The sequence below is a fragment of the Natator depressus genome, chromosome 6 (assembly GCF_965152275.1).
Source record: "Natator depressus isolate rNatDep1 chromosome 6, rNatDep2.hap1, whole genome shotgun sequence".
In the NCBI taxonomy this organism is placed as follows: domain Eukaryota; kingdom Metazoa; phylum Chordata; order Testudines; family Cheloniidae; genus Natator; species Natator depressus.
In genome coordinates, this window is record NC_134239.1 from 59,058,413 (window position 1) to 59,083,096 (window position 24,684).

The 24,684-nt window shown below is 52.6% G+C and overlaps 1 protein-coding gene across 4 annotated transcripts in view; it reads right to left on the reverse strand.

Annotated features, from left to right (window-relative positions):
- Positions 1-21,905: 21,905 nt before the first annotated feature.
- The window catches only part of AMBRA1 (autophagy and beclin 1 regulator 1), a 193,648-nt gene continuing 190,869 nt past the window's right edge, over positions 21,906-24,684 (reverse strand). For all 4 annotated transcript variants that reach the window (XM_074955368.1, XM_074955370.1, XM_074955367.1 and 1 more), the window contains one exon: positions 21,906-23,598. In XM_074955368.1, coding sequence (XP_074811469.1) covers positions 23,108-23,598 — 491 coding nt within the window. In that variant the 3' untranslated portion in view covers positions 21,906-23,107. The remainder of the gene's footprint in view (positions 23,599-24,684) is intronic.

Sequence of the window (24,684 nt, forward strand, 5' to 3'; positions counted from 1 at the left end):
GCTGGAGTCACCAGCAACCCTCACTTCTACTGTGCCCCCGGCACGGCCATCAGCTCCTAACAATGTGGGAGGAGCTTGAGTCCGATTCCCCCCAACTCCCGCGCTATTGATTTTATTTATTCCTATGGAGTTCGTTAGATTCTCCCATCCCACCCTGGGCTCATGGACTCAAAATGCAACAACAAACCTTATGGATAAACCAACAGCACAGGGTGAGCTCCTCTGTCCCCTGCAGCCTCTCCGGCGTCAGAAACACCAACAGCCCGGGCCCCCCCCATCCCTCATCCTAGCCCAGGAGAACAGACAGACCCTGCAGCAGGTCACCAGGCTTGGGTTCTGCCAGACCAAGGGGCAAGTGCGGGTTCCATGCCCACGTTCCCCTCATGGTTAAACTCGGGGACTGTCAGCTCCCATGCCTTGGGGGGTCTCAATTGCTGCAGGATCACATCAGGTGCAGCTCTGAGGTAACCAGGGACCAAACCAGTCAGGGCTTTCTAGACTGGAGTCAAAAGCTTTCAGTTGTACCTGGGAATGATCTGTCTGCCAGAGCCCAAGGTAACGCATGTCCTGTGGGGTTCGCCCCAGCCCTGTTCTGCACCAGCTGATGTACACATTGTGCGGATCCCAATTTGAGGCCTGGGGAACTGTAGCAGAGACATCACATCCACAAAATAAGAACAGATGACAAAGGTGTATGCTTGTCCATTGCTGCTACCTAGGCATCCAGAGGTAGCTGGGGATCCACTCCGACACCCAGGCATGGCAGGCAGGGAGACAGTATGCCCTTGGTCAAATCTCCCCATCACTTCCCCCATCCAACAGCTCACCTCAGTCTTGTCTGGGTTGCATCTGAGACAGTGCACCCCCGTCCAGGAGCCTTTTGGGGGGCTGGGAACATGACTCCACTGCAGCAGGTCAGACCAAGGGGCTTAAATACAATGGGAGAGAACGTGGGGAAAAGAAAGGAATTCAGGAGAATGGAGAGAATGAGGGGGAGGAGAAAAACTGACAGAAGAGAGGAGGAGGACAAACAGCAATGGAAAGAGAGAAGAGAATGAGAACCAGGAGCTCTGACTTAGGGGCCTTGTCACACCCACTGAGATAGTGCGGCACCGGGAGCTCTTCCCCACCCACCAGGGACTGTTCAGCTATTGAAAGACACCAGCCCCCCCCCCCCAGAGTCCCTGTTAGAACCATAGCTGCATTCACACAGCTAGCAGCAGCCACCGACGGGGTATCCCCACCCTAGCGTCTGCTCCCCAGTGGGCTGGCTTGGCCAGAGCAGAGAGGGAGAGGGGGACAAACACACCAGAAAAATAACCTCAAGATGGCTTTACTAAATAAAAAGAGCCTCTGATGGGACTTAACTTCCAGCCTTTCAGAGATTAGGAGCAGTGCTGGGATCTAGCCCAAGACCCTGGAGACAATGAGCAGAGAACAGAAGTGACAGGACTGGAGGGGAATGAATGAGAACCACCAGGGCCAGCTAGAGAGTCTCAGACCATGGGAGTGAGTGATGAGGGCCCTGGTTGAAAAGGCAAAGGAATTCAGGTGCTGCTCTGCAATTAGTAAGAGAAAGGAGAGAAGCAGCCAGTATGACGAATGCCAAATCAAACACACATAATTGCCTCATTCAAAACAGGGCACTTGAAGTAGCAGCGGATGTTAACCCCAGGGATCAGTTAAGGGGATGCTTTGGCCAAGGGAAAGGGCACCCGAAACTAGTTTGAGACCCTAAGTTTAGATGACAATCCTGCAAATATTTATGCCCAAGAGTAATTTTACACACATCAATAGTCCCATGAACTCTATGGGAACCCCCACATGCCAAAAGTTACTCTCCTGTATCGATGTTTATGAGATCAAGGCCTTCAGTTTTAGCAGCCCCACTCAGAATCACAGCCAGGTGAATCGGGCTACCTAGAGGTACCAAACCGATCACCTGGGTGGGAACATTACTACCACGGTGCCTGTCTGACAGCTCAGGGGCCTGCAGTTCCTGGGCTGAATCTTTTCCAGAGTCGTGACGATGACGGGCAGGGCTTCTGCTACAAGCCCCCTGTTTTGCCATGGGTGTTTAGGGAGCCACCTGAGTGTGATGGAGTCAGAGCGGCTTCCCACACCCTCTCAGTAACTTTCTGCAGTGATACCTGTCAGTGAGCCACAGCCCAGATCCCCGGCAGGAGCCATGGTGGGGGCGGGGCAGGTTTCCTCTTCCCTCCCCAGCAGTAGCAGCTCAGCACTGTGCCTGGGGCTCTGTTCCCTACCCCGTACAACACAGAGGCCTACAGGGCCTGGCTGGGAACTGCAGCCCCGAACAAATCAGCATGCCAGAAAAATAGCACTAAAGAGGTGAGTGGGTCCCCCAAGGATGGTTTGTTACCAACTGGAAGGGAGGGATTTGTATGTAAAATGTTCAGACGGCACGCAGCCCATGGCAAACGCCAGCCAGCCCCCTGGATGGGCAGAACGGCTTTAGAGTCTGAGATCAGGGCAGCAGAGCATGAAGCACCAAGCCTAGGGACCTGCCTGGCCACGGGAAATCGTCCCGGAGTCCTGGGAAGCAGCAGCAGCCCCAGTCCAGTCTCACACACTGCAGCAGGATGACCGAGGGTGGAGTAACTAGTGGCTTGGTTTCAGAGTCTGTCCTTCTGGATGGGCCAGATGGTCCCTTAGCAGCTGGGCTCAACCCCTTAATGAGCGTGGAGTAAACAACAAACATTTGCAAACCTTCCTCCTCCTCACATAGGGTTACCATATTTGAACATTCAAAAAAGAGGACACTCCAAGGGGCGGGGGTATTTGCTCGCATCCCCCGGTTCCGCCCCAACTCCGCCCTTCCCTGCCCCCATTCCAACCCCTTCCCCAAAGTCTCCGCCCCCTCCGTGCCCCATTGTACCCCTTCCCCAAATTCCCGCTCCGGCCCCGTCTCCTCCCCTGAGCGCGCCGCATCCTCCCTCCCAGCCATGCAAAACAGCTGTTTTGCAGTGCAAGCACTGGGAGCTAGGGGGAAAAAGCGGGCACTCTCTCTAGCGATCAACATTCACTCTCTTTCTTGAATGATCAACTCTTCTTTGGGGAAAAATAATAATGGCAAAATCCTGGACGTTTTTAGATGTTTAAAAATTCCTCCTGGACGGTGATTTAAAAACCAAAAAGCCGGTCATGTCCAGGAAAATACGAACGTATGGTAACCCTATCCTCACAGCTGTATGAGACAGACCATTGTGTCTGAATGCATCAAACCCCACAGACAGCTGCGGGGAAGGAGGGGCTGGAGACAGTCCAACCCTCAAAAACCAGGACAAAAGGAGAGCAAAGCATGGAGCCCCCGAGGCAGGTTTACACAGCAACCAGTAGAGGGGAGCCCCAATAGGGAAGGGCTCATCCCACAGAGCGGAAGGGCCCAATCCTGCATGGTGCTCAGCTCCTCCTACCACTAAGCACTTCCCAACATAGATTCAGCACCTCTAGCAGAGCAAAGGGGGGGCCTTTAGCTCCTGTCCAGGCTCTCTGGGGCAGAGGCTGTCACTCAATATATGGGGCTGGCCTAGCTGAGGCCTTAGGACTGCGGCAATGTAAATATTAAACAACACTAAATCCAAGGCAGGGCTATTGCTCTGGTCCCTTTAATGACTCCACCCTCTAAGTTCCGATTCATCAGCATCTCCGGGGGTGCTGGGAAGAGAGATTTCAGGGAAAGTCTTGGTGGCTCCAATACCTCCCCTCCCCACACCCTGCCGTTGGCATAGAGACGAGATTATCATCATCATACACAGAATGCTGGCAACACACCTGGCCTTGTACAAACACAGCCAAAGGGCTGCCTGCCCCAAGGTGCTTGCCCCGCGCCGGGGGCTGCCTCACAAGGTGACACTGGTACGGTGAGGTGACCGCTCCACACTCTGCAGGCTCAGGAGGCCGTAATGGCAGGTGACTCCGGACCTGGCCCAACAGGACACCCTGCCGGCAGCGCAGCGCCTGCTGCAGAGGTTCAAGGCAAGAGCCAGGCACTGTTGTGTGTGGAGATTTCACCCACGCAGCAGCAGACTAATGCCCATGTAATTTAAGCAGGAAACTCCTCATTAGGGCTCCCTCTCATGCAGCCTTGCAGGGAGCAGAGCTCAGCCACTAAAGATGCTATTTGTCCGACAGCCAACTCTGCGCATTAGCAGCTCCCCTGACAGCAGTGGCTTCTAAACCCCAGCGCACAGAGCTGGCAGGGCTGGCAGCAGATCTGGCTCTGGGAGCTTTCTGGGGCACTTTGGCATTATGGTCCCTGGGCAGCGAATGGAGGCCCCGTAGAGGACAAGGGAAATGGCAGGAGTAGGAAACAACGAAGCCTCCTCACCCTTTATCTCCATTTTCTCCTTCTACCTGCCTCTCCCCTGCTCAGTAGCTGGGAGACAGGAAAGCCTGCTCCTAGCAGGACCTCACACTCACCAAAGCTGTCTGGGCAGGGCTGACCTCAGGTGTTACACAGGGGCTGTTGGAGTCAACACTTCCTTTTGCTGAATGGTCTCCCTATCCGTCCAGCATCCTTCTGGGCCAGGGACTGCTCTAGCTATGGGAAAACTAGGCAGCTGTCTAAGGTGGCAGGTTCTTCCCAGGGCAGCTGGGCTAAACTTGAGTGAGTGGCACTGCAACCTGAAGCTTGGTTCCCCCATTTCTACTACAACCACTGAACCTTCATAAGGCTCCCCACCTCCCCCACCAAAAGTACCCCCTCGCCCCAGCTGAAAACCTCTATTGGGGGTTAAGAGCTCTCTGAAGTTTTGCCTAGAGCAGTAGACTGTCTTGAGCAGCCTCTGTTCTGGGCTCTAATGCCAGGCTGGGAAGCTGAGATTTGAATCTGTGAGCTTTAAACTCAAATGCCTGGCAGCTAGTTTCGTGACGTGTGTGCGCCCAGAAAAAGCCCAGGTGAGAACACACTCACTGCCGCAATCCAACTGTGCTCAGCAAAGAAAGAATGGAAGAGCTGCAGAAAAAAAACACAGCCTCACAGTGCATGGTACCCCTTGGGTATCCACTCTGCCAGGGGCTAGTTGAGCTCAGACACAATGACAGCAGCAGGAATGTGGGACCCATCCCTAGGCAGCTGGTCCACATTAACCAGACTAAGAGCTTAGCTGCCCCAGACAATGCCCACTGCTTCCTGCTGTGTGGTGCCACTGACCTACCACAGAGACTGGGCTGGTTAGTGCACACCCCCTGAATGGGATAGGATATGGGCAGCAGCAGCGATGCACTGGGGCCCAGCGGAGCTCCCCTTGCCAAGGTTGGGAGAGAGAAGCGTAGAGTAGCCGCCCCCAAACCTGAAATGAGGGCTCCAAAATGCCAGCACTGAGCCAGATGACCCAGTGGGATCATATCAGCTATTGCCATTTGGCTGTAACTTTCTATCTCAAGCCCTTTCTAAGGGGGAACCTAAAGCCAGCTGACCTTTCCACTGACCTTTCTCACAGCCTCAGAGCTGGGTGACAGTTTTTGGACAAAGAGTAAATGAGCCAGAAAATGCGGTTTTGGTCGATCTGAGACTATTTGCGGGTTTGATACAAATTGGCCAAATAGTTTTGGCCAGAAAAAAAAAAACAGGCTAGATTTACAAACCAGCTGCAGGCGGGGAGGTGATCACCGTATAACTTTTAGCCCAGTAGTTAGCACTCTGGCATGTGGGGGACACACGGTTGACTCCTCACTCTGGAACAGGGACTCGAACCCAGGTCTCTCCCTTTCAGTGTGTGTGCTGTAACCACGGTGCTAACAGTGATAAGGTGAGCACCAGCCCTCTCCTCCCACCCCCACTGTGTTTGTGAATCTAGCCCTTTTAAAATGCCCAGAAACAAAACAGTTCAGATCAAACTACAAATCTTCTTTGACCCAAAACAAATGTTTCTGATTCACCAAAAAAAAATCTTCCAGATTCGGGTTGGACCCAGTTCTCTTCCAATTCTTCAGAACTTCCAGGGAACTGAAAAGTCAGTTATTTACCCAGCTCTGCTCACCACGTGCTCCCTGGCTTTGGGTGTGCTTTCCGATCAGGTCGAGGGACTCAAAGGGGGGCGGGGGATTTACAGGGGATTGGATGAAAAATATAAAATTGTCAGCTTCACCCCATCCAAACACTTCAAGGACCAGACAAGGTCATTTCCCAGCTTGTAGGGTTCGCGTGGGCTTGGCTCAAGCAGGGCAGAGGCTCGAGGACAAGAAATGTGTGCATGACAGGTCCAGAAGGGAGAAGGGAGGGATGAAACCGAAGCCTGTGGCAGCCCGGCCTCTGATTTGTTATCCTGAGGCACAAGTGCTTCTGGCTGAGAAGGATTACTGAGGTTTCTTGCTTTCTCTTCTCCAAACCATGCTTCCCCCCACCCCCGAGGGGTGTTGAAAGCTACAAACTCCACACTGTGACCCAGGACACATGCTGCCTCATGTCCCTCCATCTGGCTGGAGGAGAGTGATCTGATCCAGAGTGGGTTGGTCAGAGCCCTCATGGAGTGTGTCTCCTGCTCTTCCCTTCCCAGTCTGCGCACCAGCGACACCAGCCTTTTGTTCTTCCCCTCCCTGCTCGCCCTGGTGAAAACAGCTTTGTCACTATCCGGTGGATGCAGGCACTGGTATGCGAGAGGCTCACACACACAGCAGTGCCTTGCTTTGCTAGGAATTAGGCCTGAGAGCTGACCCAGAACATTTCCTCGGGGGGTGCCACAGGCTGATAGAGGCTGAAAGAGAACTGCACCAAAACATCTCAGTGAGCTCAGGGGAGCCACCCAACATGTTGGGGGGGGACGGGACGACACACACACTCTCGCAGAGACTTGGGCTGTCACTCAGAGCAGCTCTTTTCCAAGCGATGGGAAGATGTGGTGGCAAACACTGGGAGAAAGACACCTTCCCTCTGCACTGAGACAGCCACAGGTCTGGGAGTGGGGGGTGCATCCCACTGAGTAGTCTTACAAGGAGCAGCATGGTTTATAAGCATTTCTCTGGACCCCAGCAGTAGCGTGTCTGGGCCCCTCACTATCACTCCTGAATCCATCCTCGCAACACCCTGGGAGACAGGAAGTACCACAATCCCCATTTCACAGACAGGGACCTCAGCCCAGAGACATTGAGGCCAACTTTTTCAACAGAGGCTCCAGCTGTCAGGGGCCTCAAGAGTTTGGTACCCGACTTGAGCCCCCATTTTCAGAAGTGCTGACCACCCTATGGTGAGCCTCGGGCTGGCTTCCATTCAGCACCCCAAATCAGGGGCCACTTTTGAAAATCTTAACCGAAGTGATTTGCCCAAGTCACAGCTGGAGTCAGTGGCCAAGCTGGCTATTGAGCCCAGGGCTCCTGATTCCAAGCCCAGTGCCTTAATGTTCAGGCCAGCCTTCCTCCCCAACATGGCAGGACCACACGCAGCTGCCTACATGTCAATCTGTCAGCATCTGGTCTCCCCTCAGTGCAAGCCTCAAACCGCGCACCGGCACTTCCCGCACTTAGCTGTTGGTGTCTAGCTGCTGTACTGACGGGTACACCAGATGGGCTCAGGACTGCATGAGACCAGGCCCTGCCATCTCCCTCAGCTCAGCACACGTGGAAACACGTCAGCACAGGTCACTGCTGGGGGTCCAGCCTTCATTAGGAGAGAACAATGCACATATATGCCAGAAAAGTGGGTCCTCGGTGCCAAGTCAACATGGTATTTCTTTCAGGCCATGGCACAGGCGAGGGCAGCGCAGCCTCTGACCCACTGCAGGATGCTCTCAGGTCTGCACTCGGCACCACAACAGAGTTTGGCAAAGCCATTGTTTTGATCTATGTAACACCGAAAGCCCATTCTGCTGCACCAGGCTTGGGCATGCCGGGATTTCCTGAGCCCAGAGCTCCTTCCCCAGCAGCAGCTGGAGGGGCTCATTGCCTCCACTCCCCTGAGAGAGAAGAACCCATAGGTGATGCTACACAGCAATCCCCGTTCTGTGGAGCAAGAGCCACAGTAACTGTGGTGGTTTAGGAAGCAGCTTCCCTCACTGATGACTGAACCCAGAAGAACTCACATTGTCAAACGGTCTCTGGGGCACTTCCTGGAAGATTAGGATCTGAGCGTGTCATCAGTTTTGCCAGGCTAGCAGGAGGCAATATAGGGAATGTCATGGGAGCACCGGCTGTGAGGTTGCACCCTGCTACCTCAGGCCCTGACTCTGCCAGCAGCTGGTGCCTTAGGGAAAGATGCATGCAGGAGTACTGGCTGTTGCTAGGGGTCACCGCTGTTGCAATCTGAGCATCTCCAAGTGGAGAGCAGCCTGCACCAGGGCAGGATGACATTGTAACCCAGTTGGAGAAGCAGAACTGTGAGGCGTGGAGGGAATGCAGGTGAAATGGCTGTCTGCATTGGGGCTGTGTGTCTGCAAGGGCTTAGGAGATTTCTGTGCTCCAGCTGTTTCCTAAATGATATGACTTTGTGCAAACCCATCTCCAGCAGCAGCAGCTGTTCCCCCAAAGGCTTGGGAAATAAGTCACCATGGCACCACCACCATGGGGTCTGAACAGTGACAGCCTGCAGCGTGGGAATAGGCCTCCCTGCAGGAGCCCCTGCCTGCCTCAGCATCGCACGTCAGGGGTCCCTCTTTTATTCATCTTCTTGATGAATAGAGATGGATGTGTGACAGGTACAGCTGAGATGTACTATCCTTATTGAGCTGGGATTCTTCAAACAGCTCTGGACTGTGACACAAATTATACTTTTATGAGGCCCATTATGCCATCTGGATGGACTTAAACAGCCTTCATTGAGCTGGAGCAGGGGCTGCTTAAAGGAAGAAGAGTCTCAGCAGCTTCAGCTTGTTTGCCATCCTAAACTAAACATTTGGACTGAGCGATCTGGCGACAGGGACTCATGTCAGCAGCCGTAAAGGGGCTAGTAGTGGCAGGATGTGGCCAGCTGCCTCCCTCCCCCACTTATTGTGAGAATAGAGGGGCCTTCGGCAGGGGTGCATACCCCCATGTACTCTGCCCTCCCTGCTTTCAGATTGAAAGTTCCTCTCCCCACATTCTCTTGATGACCAAGACTGCCCAGGTGCTGTCCTTCCCAGGGGACACCTTGAGCTGAAACTGGGAGGTTAACCATGGAGGGGGCGGGGGGAGGGGAAGGCATGTTAAAGGGGAAGGAACCTTTGCCTTTCAAGACAAAATGAGAATTGTGTGTAAGGGGTCTTCCCCCTGCATTTTCTTTGGGCTCCCCAAGTAGCTGCATTCAGGCAGCACTGTGGCCCAGGGCTTAGTGCTCTCTGCTGGCCCTTGGGAGCTCTGGCTTCAGTTCTCACGTGGCCCAGAGGCAAGGAACAGGGAGCACGAGGCTGGAAGTGCAGGAGAAGGGGCTTGTGGAGATGAAGTGCTGGAGATGGATAGAGCATGTGTGCCCGTTTCCAAGCTCTCCTAGCACAGAGCACAGCCCCAAGACCCTTTCTCCAGGCTCAGGCCACGTCAGGCTAGAGTGTACCGGAACTGTAACCAGGGAGAGGCTCTGTTAGGGTCCCCATCATCCCTTCAGGAGCAGCTCTCCTCTGCAGACTGCCTATTGGACCATAAGCCAGCCCTAACACAGGCCTATTCCAGGCTCGAACAGCACAGAAAGCCGCTTCCCCTGCTAGGAGGTACTTGGTGTGGGGCTGACTCACTGCCCAAACCTGGCACTGACAAACTCTTCTTCCTGCCCACACAAGGGGCCACCCGCTTCTCCCCTCCACCCCCGGAAAGACAAAATCAGGGGAGGGAAGCTGCTCTGCTCTCCCCCTGGTAAGCCAGCAGATGCCATGAATCTGCAGACAGTGCTGTGGAACACGCACCTCTGAGCAAAGGGTGGCATTCCTGCAGTGCTGCTGCACAGAGCCCAAGCCTCGTCCGCTCCCCTCGACACCAGGAGCAGCCCCAAGAGGGGAGCTCAGGGGGGTGGATTTTTTTCTAATTCAGATGCCAGAGAGATGAATGAATGTGGAGTTAGGGGAAGGGGCTCACGAGGTGAGCCAGCCCAGTTCCCTCCTAGCACGCCAGTGTGCCAACAGCTCAGGCACCTGCAGCCTGCACCCCCGCACTGGGCTGGCAGAAGCAGCATTGCAGGAGGCATTTAGTGAGCTGAAAAGAAAGCACAGGAGCTGCGTGAAACAATTGGAATCTAAATAGATTCGAGTTCCACTCAGGCATTGTCGAGCCAGAACAAAAACCAAAGCAAAAAACCAGAAGGGGAGGGGATGGCTGTGTAGGCAGTGACTGGATAATACGCTATCAGCTGCATTAAGAGGAATTTGTTAGAAGGGCTTTCCCTGGGGGAGAGCTAATCTATTCTCTAGTTTATTATACCTCAAACAAGAGTCTGCAATGCCTCCAGGGAGGAAAAATACAGAGGCTGCAAAAACCATTTGCAAAGGACCAGCAGGACGGGCTGAAGGTGGAGGACAGGGAAAACAGCTCTCAGCCCTTGTGGGGACCTGCCCCAGTTTATGCAAACTAAGAGTTCAGCTTCCCCCACCAGCTGTGCCACTGACCCACCTCTTAGCCCCAACCGCTCCAAACACCACTCTCTCCCTCATGGCACAGGGGACAGACAGAGGCGCTAAACAGAACAGCCTGCATGTCCTTCATCAACCAACGGTCCGTGCTGTGACCTTGTTACCAGGATTAGACATAAATAGGAGAGCACAAGGGCAGTATGGCAGAATACTGCCCAGCGTGTCAAGCAGGGAGAGACAACCTATGCTTTCACTATGCATACATCCACTACATGAGCTGCCCAGGGAAGGCAGTGTTGTCCATTCGTTAGAGCACCAGAGACCTGGGTTGTGTTCCTGCATCACCATGTGACTTTGAGCAAGTCCCATGAGCTCTCTGGACCTCAGTTTTCCTGTCTGGTTAAGCAACGATAAGGGAAAATTAATGTACCTGTCATTCTGCTTCTCTGGGGGTGTCATCTGTGCAGGATCTTCTCTCCCGTGGCTTGAGTCCTTTTGCTTTGGCGGAGATTTGACCCTTCAGGGCAGCAGCAGTAGCTGGGTAGAGTGCAAGCCAGGCCCCCTACTGGCCATCACACTCCTCCCGTGCTGAGTATAAATGTTGCCTCAGAATGGTCCCCTTCCATCGGTTCCCTGTGCTGCATGGGACACAGGGATCCCAGGAAGAAAAGCCAATTCAAATTGATCAGCATAAGATAAATAATGTGCCTGAGAGGAAAACCAACAACAAGGCGCAAGAGAAATAAAGTGTGGTGGGGCGTCTGCCCCACACTGGCAGCAGAGGGGTTAAAGCAGCCCCAGGGAGGCTGCGCAGGAGACAGCCAATTAGGAAAAGGTTTAGAGAGACAGCCAATCAGGGCCAGGCTGGGCCATATGAGAAGAGCTGCTGAACAGAACACCGGAGTTTGAGGAATAGGAGGACTGACTGCCCTGAAGGAGGGAGAAGAGACAACACCATGGCCAGAGCAGTGCTGGGCAGATGAGTGAGCGCCCAGCTGACCGCTGCCAGACTGAGGCCTTGATACAAGGGTGGAAAAGGTGCTAGGGCTGCGGGGAAGAGGCCCAGGGAAACAGATGGCAGGGGTTGGAGGTGACGCAGATTTTTAGGGCCAGAAAGCACCACTGTAATCATCTTGTCTGATGTCTTGCATAACAAGCCATAGAATCTCACCAGCAACTCCTCTATCAAGCTCATAACTTCTGTTTTGAGTTATTGCATATCGTTTAGACAGAGAACCAGTCATGATTTACAGACTTCAAGTGATGGAGAATCCACCATATCTGTAGCATACATTGTTCCAATGGTTAATGAACCTCACTATTAAAACATTTCCCTTTGTTTCTAGATTAGATTTCTCTAGCTTCAGCTTTCAACCACGGTTTCTCATGATACCTGTGTCTAAAATTAACAAGTGCTCTGCCATAAGAACACTTCTGCCCATGTGGACCATGATCAAGTCACTAGTCACACTCTGTAAGGCAGGTTTTCAGATCTTAAATCATTCTTGTGGCCCTTTTCTGAACCCTTACCCAGTTTGTCAGCATCGTTGTTAAAGTGTGGACACCAGAACTGGACACAGTATTCAGTCATGGCCTCACTAATGCCACACACAGTGGCAAAACATCCCTACTTCTACTCAATATTCTCCTGTTTATGCATGCTAGGGTCACATTAGCAGCTTTTAGTCACATCATCACACTTGGTATCCACTATGATTCCTAAGTCCTTTTCTGAGTCTCAAATACAGTTCCCACCCTACTAATGTGACCTACATTCATAGTTCTTAAATGTCTGACCTTGCATCTAGCTGTAGTAACGCCGTCTAATGCTGCATAGTGCTATTTATTTTTAAACAATGTCATGCAGTAAATCTAAATATGTTATGCCAACACAGTTACCGTTGTTCACCAAACTTATGATCTCATCACAAAATGATATCATGTTGGTCTTTCCCCAGCTCTTTTGGTAACAAATCCATCTTCAGGGCTCTCATTGGGTCGTTAAACGAGAGTTCTTAGCCTTTCACTTTGGGCAGAGTGTGCATTTAGAACCAGTAGCTCCAAACTCCTGAAAGGCTGCTGGAATATTAGTTCAAGAGAGAACAGCTTCGGGGGTGGGGGAAGGGGTTTACAAAGGACTAAGGCATTTGCCCTTTGATTCCTGAGCTGGAATTCATTACAAACATTGACAGTGTCCAGTGGCGCCTTCAGGAGAAGGCTTATGTGATCTTGAAATGAAGTACACACTGGATATCCCTATTCCCAGTCCAAGAAAGGGTGGACTCTGTGCTCCACCAAACATTGCTCTGGTTGAGCCCAGAAGAGAAGCGTAGCCTGGGCTGGACCTGGAGATTGAGCCCAGGTCACACTCCAGGATAGGGTGCAACCCCTAGTCTATGGCTGGAGAGTGCAAAAGTGTGGCCCAAAAGCTGAATGAACTTGGAGGACACAGTCACAATGGACATACAGGGGTGTAGCACTGAGGGAAAGCAAGAGCAATAAAATGAAGAAAAGCCCAGGACTGAATGAACACAGACTGAAATCTCTCTGCAGAAGAACACCGTGGGTTGCCATGTTGGTGTCCCTTGGGCAAGCAGCTTAGGAGATACAATGGGATAAATGAACAACCCTGAATTCTCATCTCATATTGAGCATGGTGGTCTTCTCAGCTCAGGCTGCTGACAGAGGCACATTGCAGCATGACCAGAGGACACAGCAACTCTGAGTGAGAGTGAACCAGTGGAGGAAGGTTATTGTTGCTGCTGTCATTGCAAATCCTAGTCTGAGGTTTGCATGTCAAGACCACTCTGCACAGGGCAGGTTCCTGGAGCCCGAGCACCAGTTTCACATTACAACAACATGGAACTGTCCTTATAGTTCTACTGGTCATTGTGATTACACCACTTCCCAGTGCCTGAACGCTCCTGCTTAGTGGCTGAGTTTGGCCACTCAGAGAAAAACGAAAAGAACCCAGCCAGCCTTGTTTCCTCCATGAATAATTGTTTTAATTAGCATTTGCTTTGGTGTAGATGATTAGCATGGGGCTGCTAGCAGAGTTTCCGTGGAACTTTTGCGGTGGGCAGACAGATAAGTGCAGCCCTTTGTACTGCTATAGCATTTAAACACTTTAATATCACCTCCCTCAGAGCTGCCAGTCAGTCTTCATTAGGCCATTGGAGTCTCGTCTAATTATGTCTGTGATTGAACCATCAGATGCAGAGGCGGAGGTGACTGCATGGAGGCCTTAACTGTTTCAACAAGATCAAGTTCATGAGCAAAATCATGAGGACTTCCTGACAGAAAAACACTCCAGTTCCCTCTCTAATCACCTGCACTCTCTAGCTACCAGATACCACTGCACAAGAGCTGCATCTCTCCTGCTGTGGAGAAAGGGGTGTGTGCGGGGGAGGAAGAATGGCTATTCTAGCATTATTGACATGCCGTAGCATCCAGAGGCCGCAGTCAGGATCAGTGTGTGGGGCACCGCACAGCCACAAGGTAAGAGCGTTCCTTGCTCTGAAGAGCTTCCAATGCAATTTTTTAAAAAGATGCAACGGGTGAGTGTAGCAAACAGGAGGGAAGGGGCTGAGGGTGTCTAACAAGGTCATGCAGTTACACAGGTTAGCAACGCAGTCAGCTTGAGGGTTCCAACACAGCCAGTATTTTCCTGCTAGCAGTCAGTAAAGTACGCCACCTTTTCAGCTGGGCCCCAACCTGGGAGGAACTTAGAAAATCCATGCGTAATGGTGACTGCTCATCCTTCACTAAGGTGCCTATTGCAAAGTACCAAGCGTCTTCTCTGCAAGGCTCTTATTAACTGGTACAGTCCCTGCCCAGGGAATTATATTAGCAGAGATGGGAAACCTTGCTAGGGTGAATGGAAGAGCAGAAAGTTGGGTTTTAGAAGCCACATGTCAAAGTGCTTTGGAGCCTGTTAGACTGCTCTGAATTGGCAGGTCAGCATTCTGAGACCGCTGTGCCGATAACAGGAACTCGCTTAGCCCCCAACTGGGTCTGAAGTCAGCCACAAAAATAAATAATCTGCCAATTAAAATTTCCCTGCAATAGGGCCCTGTGCTCTGCTCTGAAGGAGAGATTAGAGCCAATTTGATCAGAGCCAATCCATGATCTTATCAGGGTATTACAGTACAATTGAACTGGGAATTGAGAAAACTATTTTAATAGCTACAATCTTATCAGAAGTCAAGCACTAAACTCCAGGAGAGCCCATGACTCCTAGTGCTTTCTCTGCTGCAAGCCAACAATTGCAAAACACAGAATTCTTGAGGGTAAAAGTATTTTCACCTCTGCCCCCAGATTTATACACAACCCCCATCAATGGGAGCCAATAAAATTGTATTATTTATCAGGCACTGACTGCGTGCTGGGAGCTTTACAAACATCCCAGGAGACTGATCCTGCCTCAGGGAGTCTGTATTCTAGTTCAGACACAGAGGGCCTGGTGCCAGTGGAGTGGGGGGAGGCTGAGCTGGAGGTGGGAGTAGGCCACTCACTTTCTGACCAACTGATATTTACAGGATTGTGTCCTGGAAAGTGGTGACTCTGAAAAGGATTTAGGGGTCAGAATGGACAAGCAACTCCATCTGAGCTCCTAGTGCAATGCTGGAACATGCCAACGCGCTTCTTGGCTGTAGAAACAGGAGAGGAGCAAGTAAGAGTAGGGATGGTTTTCCCTCTGGATACAGCATTGATGAGACCGTTACTGGAATACTGTGTCCACATTTTTAAAAAGTTGTTGAAAAGGTGGAGAGGTGCAGAAAAGAGCCACCAAATTGATTGAGGCTGAAGAAGCCATACAGGGAGATTTGAGGAACTTGTCTTTAGTTTAGCAAAAAGACGAGTGTGAGGTGACTAGATTACAGTGTATAAGTACCTTCATGGGGAGAAAATATCCAGTACTAATGGGCTCTTTCACCTAGGGGAGAAAGGAATTATAAGAACCAGTGGCTTGGGGAAGTGCTGGATTCTCCATCTCTTGATGTCGTCTAATCAAGACTGGCTAAAGCATAGCTTCCAGAAAGCAGCCATTCACAAGTTATTGGGCTCCATACAGGGGTAGGTGGGGGAAAGGTAACAGCCTGCGATGCACAGGAGGTCAGACTGGATGGTATAATGGTCCCTTCTGGCTTTAAACTCGCTGACTCTCAGAATTTATCCAACCCCTGCAGTTTCTACCACCTATTTGAGCTCATCCTCCTCTCTCATCTAATTGTTAGTCCTCCACTGGCAGGGAGTCTGGGTTAGCCCATCTGACAGGAGGAGCTTGATTGGAGTTGCTGCCTCAGCAGAATGGCACAGGGACAGTCACAGCAGGCAGAGCCCCTCTTATGTCAGCTCTTCACCATGGCATTGCCTCAGGCTGGTCCATTTCTACCACTCAAATAGTTGTAAGGAGAAATCAGCATCGCAGGGGAGGGAAGAATGGAGCTGCTCCCTGTGGGGGCACTGTAAGGGCCCGTCCCCATTGTCAGCCTTCCCTCCCTGCATGAAGAGTTTCTCCCCTCAGCCTCCGGCAAGGAGTGGCACCCCCGATGGGCACCATGGGCTGGGCACCATGCCTGGTTGTGAGCACTTGTGCTGAGTACTTTATTGGGTGGCACAGGGCTGCTGGCAGAGTTTCCCTGGGAACTTTTGCAGTGGGCAGAATGGGTCAGACCCCACGATACAAACACAGGGAGGGTTGGAGTGAGGGTCTGTGACAGGGTGTAGTAGGCCCAGAGGTCCCCTGCTGGAGGTCTTGTGGTCCTACCACACCCATTCCAGAAGGGAGCAGTGGAGGTGAATCCTTCAAGCTGCCCAGAGTGGCTATGTGAGAAGCAGCCAATTGGAAAGCGGCTGCAGGGAGCAGGCAATCGGGGCTCAGTAGGGCCATATAGAAAGAGCTGCAGTCACCAAGGCCCGATCGGTCGCTGTTTGGAGATGCAGGAGTGAGGACTGTGTTCCTGGCTGGCTGAAAGAGTGGCAGGACCACAGACAGATCAGTTGCTGGCCGGGACTGGGGGAAGCAAGAGGGAGCTCCTGGCTGGCTGCTGGGGCTGAGTAAAAGACTTCAGCCCTATGGTATGGGTCAAGCATTTGTGAAGCTGCTGGGGCCGTGGGAAGTGGCCCGTGGAACTGTAGCAGCGTAGTGACTAGTTAAAGGGGACGCAGTGGCCCATGGCTGCTATTCAAAGGATCCTCCTGGGCCGGGAGCTGGAGTAGTGGGCGGGACTGGGTCCCGTCCACACCCCAGCCACTAGGGAAGTGGCTTAAGCTCTGAGGAATGGAGTTGAGAAGGTCCAGAGAAAGGGCTGCATATTGAATTGTGAAACACTCCCAGAAGGAGATCAGATGGTTTAGTGGCCCAGCTCCAGAGCTGGGACCAGAAAGGCCCAGAGCAGATGAAGACAGCATCTCCAGGGAGGAAGCACTGTAGGTAGGGCCCCATACCAGGGCTGGGACAATGTAAAGATTGAGCCCGGGAGGGCTACAGAGATACCAATGGAGGGGTACTGGGATAGGCCCCTGTTGGATTGTATGCCCTGGAAGGGGTCTGTTTTGTTTCACAAAGTGGAGAAAGCAAGGACTGTTCACAGGTGGCACCACGTGGCTTCAGTATGAAATCTCCAGCTGTCCCCACAGCCACCAACTGGGGACAACTTGGTGGACACCCGCAAGGCCAGAGGCCCAGCTGGCAGTAACTGGGTACTGCTGGGAGGGGGCCCATGCGGCTGGGTTCTCAGTAGGTACAGATTGGGCACTGCTAGCTCCTGCCTGCTGTACACTAGTAACAAATTGCTTGAAAGAAAAACAAACACTAGCAAAGGAGCTAACCAGGAACAGATGAGACGCGCCTCTGCTGGGGACGCTGTGGGGAAACAAATCCATGTCTTTGCTGGGAAGTGCTAAGCATGTTTTAATGAGCCTCCCACCTGTTCCCCCAGCAGGAACGCCAGGCAGTGACAGCAGGAGGGGGAGGAGAGAGGCCCAGCCCACTTCGGGGGAAAGAGAGGAAGGGGCACTAGACATTAATTGGCTGGTTTTTCTCCTGGGGTGCTGGCTGGAAATCAAAGGCCATCTCCCTGCATGGGCCGAGTCCCCCCTGCACACGGCAGAACGACATTTCCATGCCGTGCACTGAGATCCCAATTAGAGCCACGACAGCTCGCCACACGGCACATTTTAATCAATTTGCCTTTCCTGTGGAAGAACAGCTCGGCTGACAGAGTGCGGCTACGCAGGGAGGGCTGCTGATCCCAGGCAAGCTGCCTCTTCTGTCAGCTCGAGCCAAGGGCAGAGAAGCTAGTTCTGGGCCTTCACCCTGGCTCAGGGGCAGGGGAACAGCAGCAGCTCCCTCCACACAGTCCCCTGGATGCTTCTGGCAGGAGGCCAGAGTAGCAGCTTGGCAGCTCCTTCCTTGCCAGGCTAAAATGACACCTGTGGATGAGGGCAGCAGCTAAAGCAGGCAAGTCACAAGCCACCTGTGGGTGTGAATCTGATGCACTTGCCCTCAAAGCTCAGCTCATTCATTTGCCAGCACTTCCCTGGGGCTCAGCACTATGGAATCCCACCACCCGAATCTCCCATTCGCTCCTTTCTGTCTCCCCCCAAGCAGCCGGAGTGGAACAGAGCCCTGCAGAGAGAGGCCAGGCAATACTAGCTGCAGGTGGGGACCAGCCCCACCATGGAGAAGACAAGCAAATGCACAGGACCTACAATGTGGGCTTAACTACCCTGCTATCCTGGTGCTGACGGCCACTGACAGTGGACACTTCAGAGGAATAGGTAAACCCCCGCATTGTACTCAGCTGAGCACGGGGGTGGGGGGGCACGGCACCAGACACCCCCACCCCAGCAGCTTGTAGCCTTGGGGTGAGTGGAGGAAAAAAACATAAAGACCCGTAGGAAAAGAACAGAAAATGGAAAAAAAGAAGAGACAAGGCAGCTGTCAGGTCACTCATCTGCTCATCCAGCCCAGGGGCTCCAGCAAAAACCAGCTGGGAATCCTGGCCTGAGCTGCTGATTGTCAGTAGGGACTGGTCCCCAATGGTGCCTTGAGCTTATTCCTCCCTCTCTCGAACACACCCATTGCTGTAGCAGCCTCATAGGTTAGCACTGGTTGAGTCCTATCAGTGTGTCTGATTAATTTCAAGCTGACCTTCCAACAGCCAGCACCTAGCACTCCTCCCCAATGAATTGCACCTGCCATTGTTCTCCCAATGACCTAACTTTGCTGGTTCCTTCCCTCCTCTTGACTGACCTAAATAATGTTGCATCTTCAGCAAATTTTGCCCCCTTGCTCTTCCCCCTCCTTTTCCAACTCATTAAGGCATTTATAGAACATGGGGCCTTGTGCTGATCCTTGGGCCAACCCACTATTAACCTCTTTCCCTGCTGAGAATTGGCCATTTAGTCCTAACGCTGCTTCCTGTCTCAGAAAGTTTTAATCTACAAGAGAACTTTACCTCTCACCCCAGAGGTGACCATTTCCTTAACAGCCTCTTGTGAGGGACTTTATCAAAAGCCTTTTGAAAGTTACATAAATTCTATCCACCAGGTTTCTCCACACTTCTGTTAGCTCATTTAAAGGCGTCTGATGGGTTAGAGAGCCAAGAAAAGCCTTGGATTCTCAGCTTCTTTCTTGTTCCCAAGAAACAGACGCTCCCATTTCCCCTTCTGAACGGGGCCAGGGAAGGGCGTGTGGCCACGGCACAGCTTCTTCCTACAGCAGCTCTTGTTGACATGCTGGGGTAGCGGGTATGAGGGGCTGCCTCGCCCTCACTCCTGGAAGGGTGTTTGCTCCAGACTGGGGTGTTTTCTCCTTTCAGAGCAGGGTCTTTGTGAGAGGTGCCCTTCTTAAAACTGCCAGAGAAGCAAGGCTGGTGCAGCAGTGAAGGGAGCCAGCCCTAGCACTGGCTGCAGGCCCTCACCAGAAGAATAGCTCTGCCATGATGGTATTAAGAGATGGAAAAACCCTAATAGGTCTCATCTAATCCATCTTCATACCCACATCACCCTCTGTGTAGGATTGTCCCCGGCAGCATATATGTCCAAGGCTTTCTGGAGCTCACTTGTAACTCACTCAAGGAAAGGAGGCTCTCACTCTTTCCCATAGGCTAAGATCCTCACTGCCCTAGATCAGTGTAAGCATAAGGGATGGAGTGGGAACAGCAGCCATAGCTGCCCTGAGATTCGCTGGAGTCCCCAAGCCTTGAGAGCACAGGACTTGCTGACACAGCCTCTGTTCAAAGCTTAATGTGAGGGGAAAGCTGTTAGCCCTCTCTTCCCTGACTGACATCCTGGAGAGAGCTAGCACCCGTCCTAAGGGATTGGGGGTGTGGGCGAAACAGTACATCTGCAGGGACTGGGGCAGGGGTGGCTGTCTGTGCCAAGGGCCAGGGAGCTGGAGGGAGACAACCTGAGCAGGAGTGATTCTACTCATCGTTTCCCTCCTGAGTGCTGAGCTCCCCCTGGCAATCCAGATCATCCTACCCTTGCTCTGCTCCATCAGGGGCTCTGGGCCTATTCTAAGGGGTGGGCTGTTGAGTTGTGCAGATTCTCTGCCGGCAGAAGCTACAGTAAACTGCTGATGACTCTGCAGGCTCAAGCCCCCTAACTTCTTGCACCAAAGAGCACCTGCCAGGCTTTCAACCCTAGAACCCAGTTTCCCAACAGCAGCCTGACTTCTGTTCCCAGCAAAGCTTCTGAAGGAGAGTAAGCGAGGACTCAGTAGGCTGCGGCCTAGAGAATTGGTTTGTCCATCTTCCCCACCACCTTCTCTCCAAGCATTTGTAAATAAATCCACTGCAACTGTGATCTCAGCCTCTGCACAGAGTGTATTTGCCAAGCAGACTTGAGAGGGAAGTGGAGAAGAGCCTTCTTGATGGGCTTGACCTCCTATAGCTGCTGGGCACCTCAGGCCTCGGCACCTCTAGGTAGGCTTCACTTGAGCCTTCTCCGAATGAAGATCTACTTCCATACAGAAGAGTGAGTGATCTGAGACATTAGGGCTTGCTCCTGTTCCCACCGGAGTTCTCCCCATCAACTTCAGCAGAAGCAGGACCTTAATGTGAGGGTTGAGGAAGCACACCCAGAATAGCTGGCTAAGATGCTTCATATCCGTTCACAGCTGCAGCACAAGGGCCTGGCTCAACTGCTGCAGGGTATATGAACAAATCGGGCCCTCATGAACCAGGCACCACTGAAAAAAGGGTATCCCAAGTGACCATTTCCCTGGCCTGATGAGGCTCTCCCCCAAGTCTGTCTGGCCGTGGGCTGTAGGGAAGGATGTAAACACTCTGTAAGGCTTTCATCTAGCAAGAATGTGCCCAGAGGCTCTTCTGGGAGGCAGACATGGAGAAGGGTGGGGAGAGGCCAGTCTGGTGCATTGGAACCTTTCTGCAGGCTCTGCTCCTTTTTATTTCCAAGGGGAGCAGTAATCGGACCCACAAGAACTGGGAATATCTAGTGCAGACTCTGGCATTGCAGGAATATAGCCCCTCTGGCTCAGGGTATCAATACATGCCCATGGAGCCTGCACAGACGCAGGGGCAGGGTGTGTGAAACCATCATCTCCACAGAAGGGAATCCCATTATCAGGCCCTGTCAGCTCAGAGATGCTACTGACACAGGGCAGGTTTTAGAGCCTCATTAACACCCTGCGATGAGGCCTCGCAGTGGCAGATTTGATTTAAGGTTCATTTCCAGGCTGTGATTTAACGGAAGATTTGCTTAATGTTCTTTAACAGACTCTTCTGACTGAGAGCTTGAGTGCTGCTTAATGATGGCCTTATTCATTGGGATGGGCCAGGCAGGTGCTGGGTGACAATAACTCAGACACAGTGGGGGAAGAGCACATCCCACCAGGGTGGTTATCACGCCTAGCCCCCATGGGCTTAAGAGCACAGTCCCATCTCTGAAACAGGCCCCTGGCCACCTCTCCTCCCCTCTCCAGGAAGCAGGCAGTCAGACGTCTTTTGGCTCTTTTGGGGTAGGGGACCGGACAGGAAGGACATTTCCTGGCTCTCTTGGAGTAGACAGCTATGTCCCTATTCTTTTAGCGGAATATAGTGGGAATCAACTACTTTCCCCTTGCCTTAGGAGGTGAAGGGGAGAGCGAGGGGAAAACCAGAGAGGAATGTACCCAGCTGTGCAATGGTTAGAGCAAGGCATTTGGAAGCAGGACTCCTGAGCTCTATTCCCAGCTCTGCCAGCGACTCGTCGTTGTGTGATCCCACGTCTCTCTAACACAGAGGTGATTCTACCCCCTGCCCCTTGTGGGGGGTGAGGGAATGAGAGGTTAATGTTTATGAAGCACCTGGAGCTCCCTGGCTGAGGGGGCTATGGCAGGCCAAGCATGCAAACACACATTCCCCCAGCACACAAGAGAAGACAGCAGGCCAGAGAAGGGTTTGTCATATTTTAATGACGTTGATCTTTGGTGTTTCCCTCGTTAGCACTCAGACTCTCCCCCTACCCTCCCGCCACAAGCTTGCTGGGATGGAGAGTTACAAACGAAAAGGAAAATCACATTTTAGACTAAAAACAAAATATCAGAGCCTTGATTTCTCCACTAGAAACTACATGTACAAGGTCAAGATTTCACATGCAACACCTTACGTCACAGACCCATACCTCATGCCCTGACCTGGAGCTGGAAAATCACCCCCTCCTCGCCTCAAGGGAAATGCAGCCAGCCAATGGTGCCATGATACTGGCAGGCTTTGCCAGGATGGCTCATTCATGTTAATATTGGCACAGCTGGCGGTGTGAAGATATTGGAGTATCCTTGTGCTAACTGCATCCTTACCGGGGGAGCCACGCCCACCTCACTCCCACACCCTGCATTTGCCCCCATTCTCTCTCCCCATCGATAGCAGCTCGGTGCTCAACTGACACTCAAAGAAAAGGTCCTCACTTCTGAGAGGCTCCTGGGTATATAAAGGATAGTGAAGCTTAAGCCTGGCTCTTTTTACTCCAGCTCTGCCCCTGGGAAGACCGCAGACTGGATAGGAATAATGTTCTCTCTAGTCTCCAAAATGCTCTACCCCCCACCCTTCCCAAGGGGCACTAGGGCCATGCCATGGAGTGGGACTGTGGCCTGGAAGACTCCTCCACTCTACCGGCAGAGCTGGGGCATCAAATCCAGGATATGCCCAATAGGGTTGCTTGTCTCTGGAGGACACTGCAGGCCCCTTCCCTGATATTCGTTCTTCTGCTCAATCCTTGGGGCTGGTGGCAAGCAGGGGGAAACACTCATTTGACAAACAGTAACATTTAGAGCACTGCAGGGTTAGGGCTAAGCCCAGGGATTCCCAGTCAGCTGGGAAATTTACACAAGGCTCAGATGAGCATTGTTAGGGATCGTTAATGTTCTCATAGAAACTGCAGCAACATGGGTGCCGGAAGCAAAGACCAAATAAAGCTTCTTCCTCCTGGGGTCCCTATAGATTTGATGGCCTCCCTTCCATTTCTGCCCCCTCCGCATAGGTACAGGTGCCCCCTCAATTACCATCATCCTATCAGAGCCACAATACCCCCACTCTTCCAGCTCCTGATCAGCTGTGAGGTACAGGTCTCTGCTTAGCAGTACAAGGGTAGCACCAAGACACAATTCATCTCTACCTGTTCCGCGACTCCCCACTGGTGCTGTCATTACTATAGTAGTTGGTATTGTCGGGAAGATGGTTATTATTGGTTAGGTCACTGTATTCAATTGGTCCCTCAGTGTCCATAGAGGACTGGGACTGCTCTGGCAGATCCAGTCCGTCGGCTCCTTGTCCTTCACTCCTGCCAGGAGCTGTCTGCGGGCTCTGGCCATGCTCTGCCAGCTGCATAGACTCTGAAAGGATCCGTCCCTCCAGCTCGGCTGCCAGCTCACGCGAGGTGGACTGCTGCATCAAGGCACCATCAGCTCCCACGGATTCCACACCAGTCTGAGAGCTGCGGTGAATCCGGTGACTCACAATAATGTTGTTGCCAAAGCCACCCATGGATGCCATAGTGGTGCTCTGCTCCCGCTGGACCACAGCAGTCATGCCACCCTCAGCCATCAGCCTTTGGATCCTGCTGAGGGCATCGTCCCCACTGGCTCCATATTCTGGACCTTCACCTGGAGGAGAGAACATAAGAAGTGGCTTGAGTCACAAAACACAAGAACTATGGGACAAAGAAAACCATGCTGACCAACTAGAATGGAGGAAGCAGAATGGTCAGATGCAGCATAGTGCACATGGACTAGGACAGGTCAGCAACAAGGCACACTAGCTCCTCTGCAGATGTGCAGGGTTTGCGCCAGACAGACCCTGGAGTTTTAACTTTTATTCAAGTGCCAAACAAGAGAAATTCAACTCTGAGACCACACCATCCCGCAGAGAAGAACATCTGCCCAAGCCACAGGCCCCCAAAGCCACCAGCCCATAGGACAGAGGACTGAACAATCCCTGCCAGCCAGCATCAGGGATGGGTAACGCTGCCCAGTCTAAAGGGCCCTAAGGGTGGGACACTTGAGGTAAAGCTCCTCAAACAGCCACGGGTAAGTGTGTCCATGGTATCTACATCCTCAATAACCCACACCCTGCACATGCTGCTCCTCTTCCCCGTTACACCAGGGAGGGGAGCAGTCACCCCCCCCCATCCCCAGAGCACTGTGAGTCAAACTCCCCTATTGTGCTCCACCTAATCTAGAAAATAGATAGTGGCAGGCCCTGTTTCCTGAGGGTCAGTGCACCAGCCATGAGCTCACAGGCTGCAATAGGTCCCAGGCCAGCAGACCGGCCCCCGGGCAGACCCTGCGCCCTCTAAGGCCATGGAGACCAAAAGACAGACTGTGCAGCACGTCTGGTGGCCAACAAGCTGCTAAGCACAGCACAGCCTCCCCCTCGCGCGGCTACATTCTGCACGAGCTGCAGCACAGGAGTGTTTCCCAATGAAAGAGAGGCAACAAGACCCGTCCCAGAGCGGGCTGGCAAAGAGTCCTGGAGGCCCTTCTCTCCCACATGTTCACCCCCACCCTGGGCTCCCGCAGGCTCTAGGAAAGAGAAACAGCATCCCTGAGACACACAGCAGAGTCTGGGGGGAAGCTCTTATCAAGCCATGCAGGTGTCGAGTGAAAAGGTCACAGAGACAGAGAGTTTAGCTCTGAGAAAGGTCAGTGAGTCCCCAGGACCCCGAGGGGAAGAGCACAGCTCAGCATGCA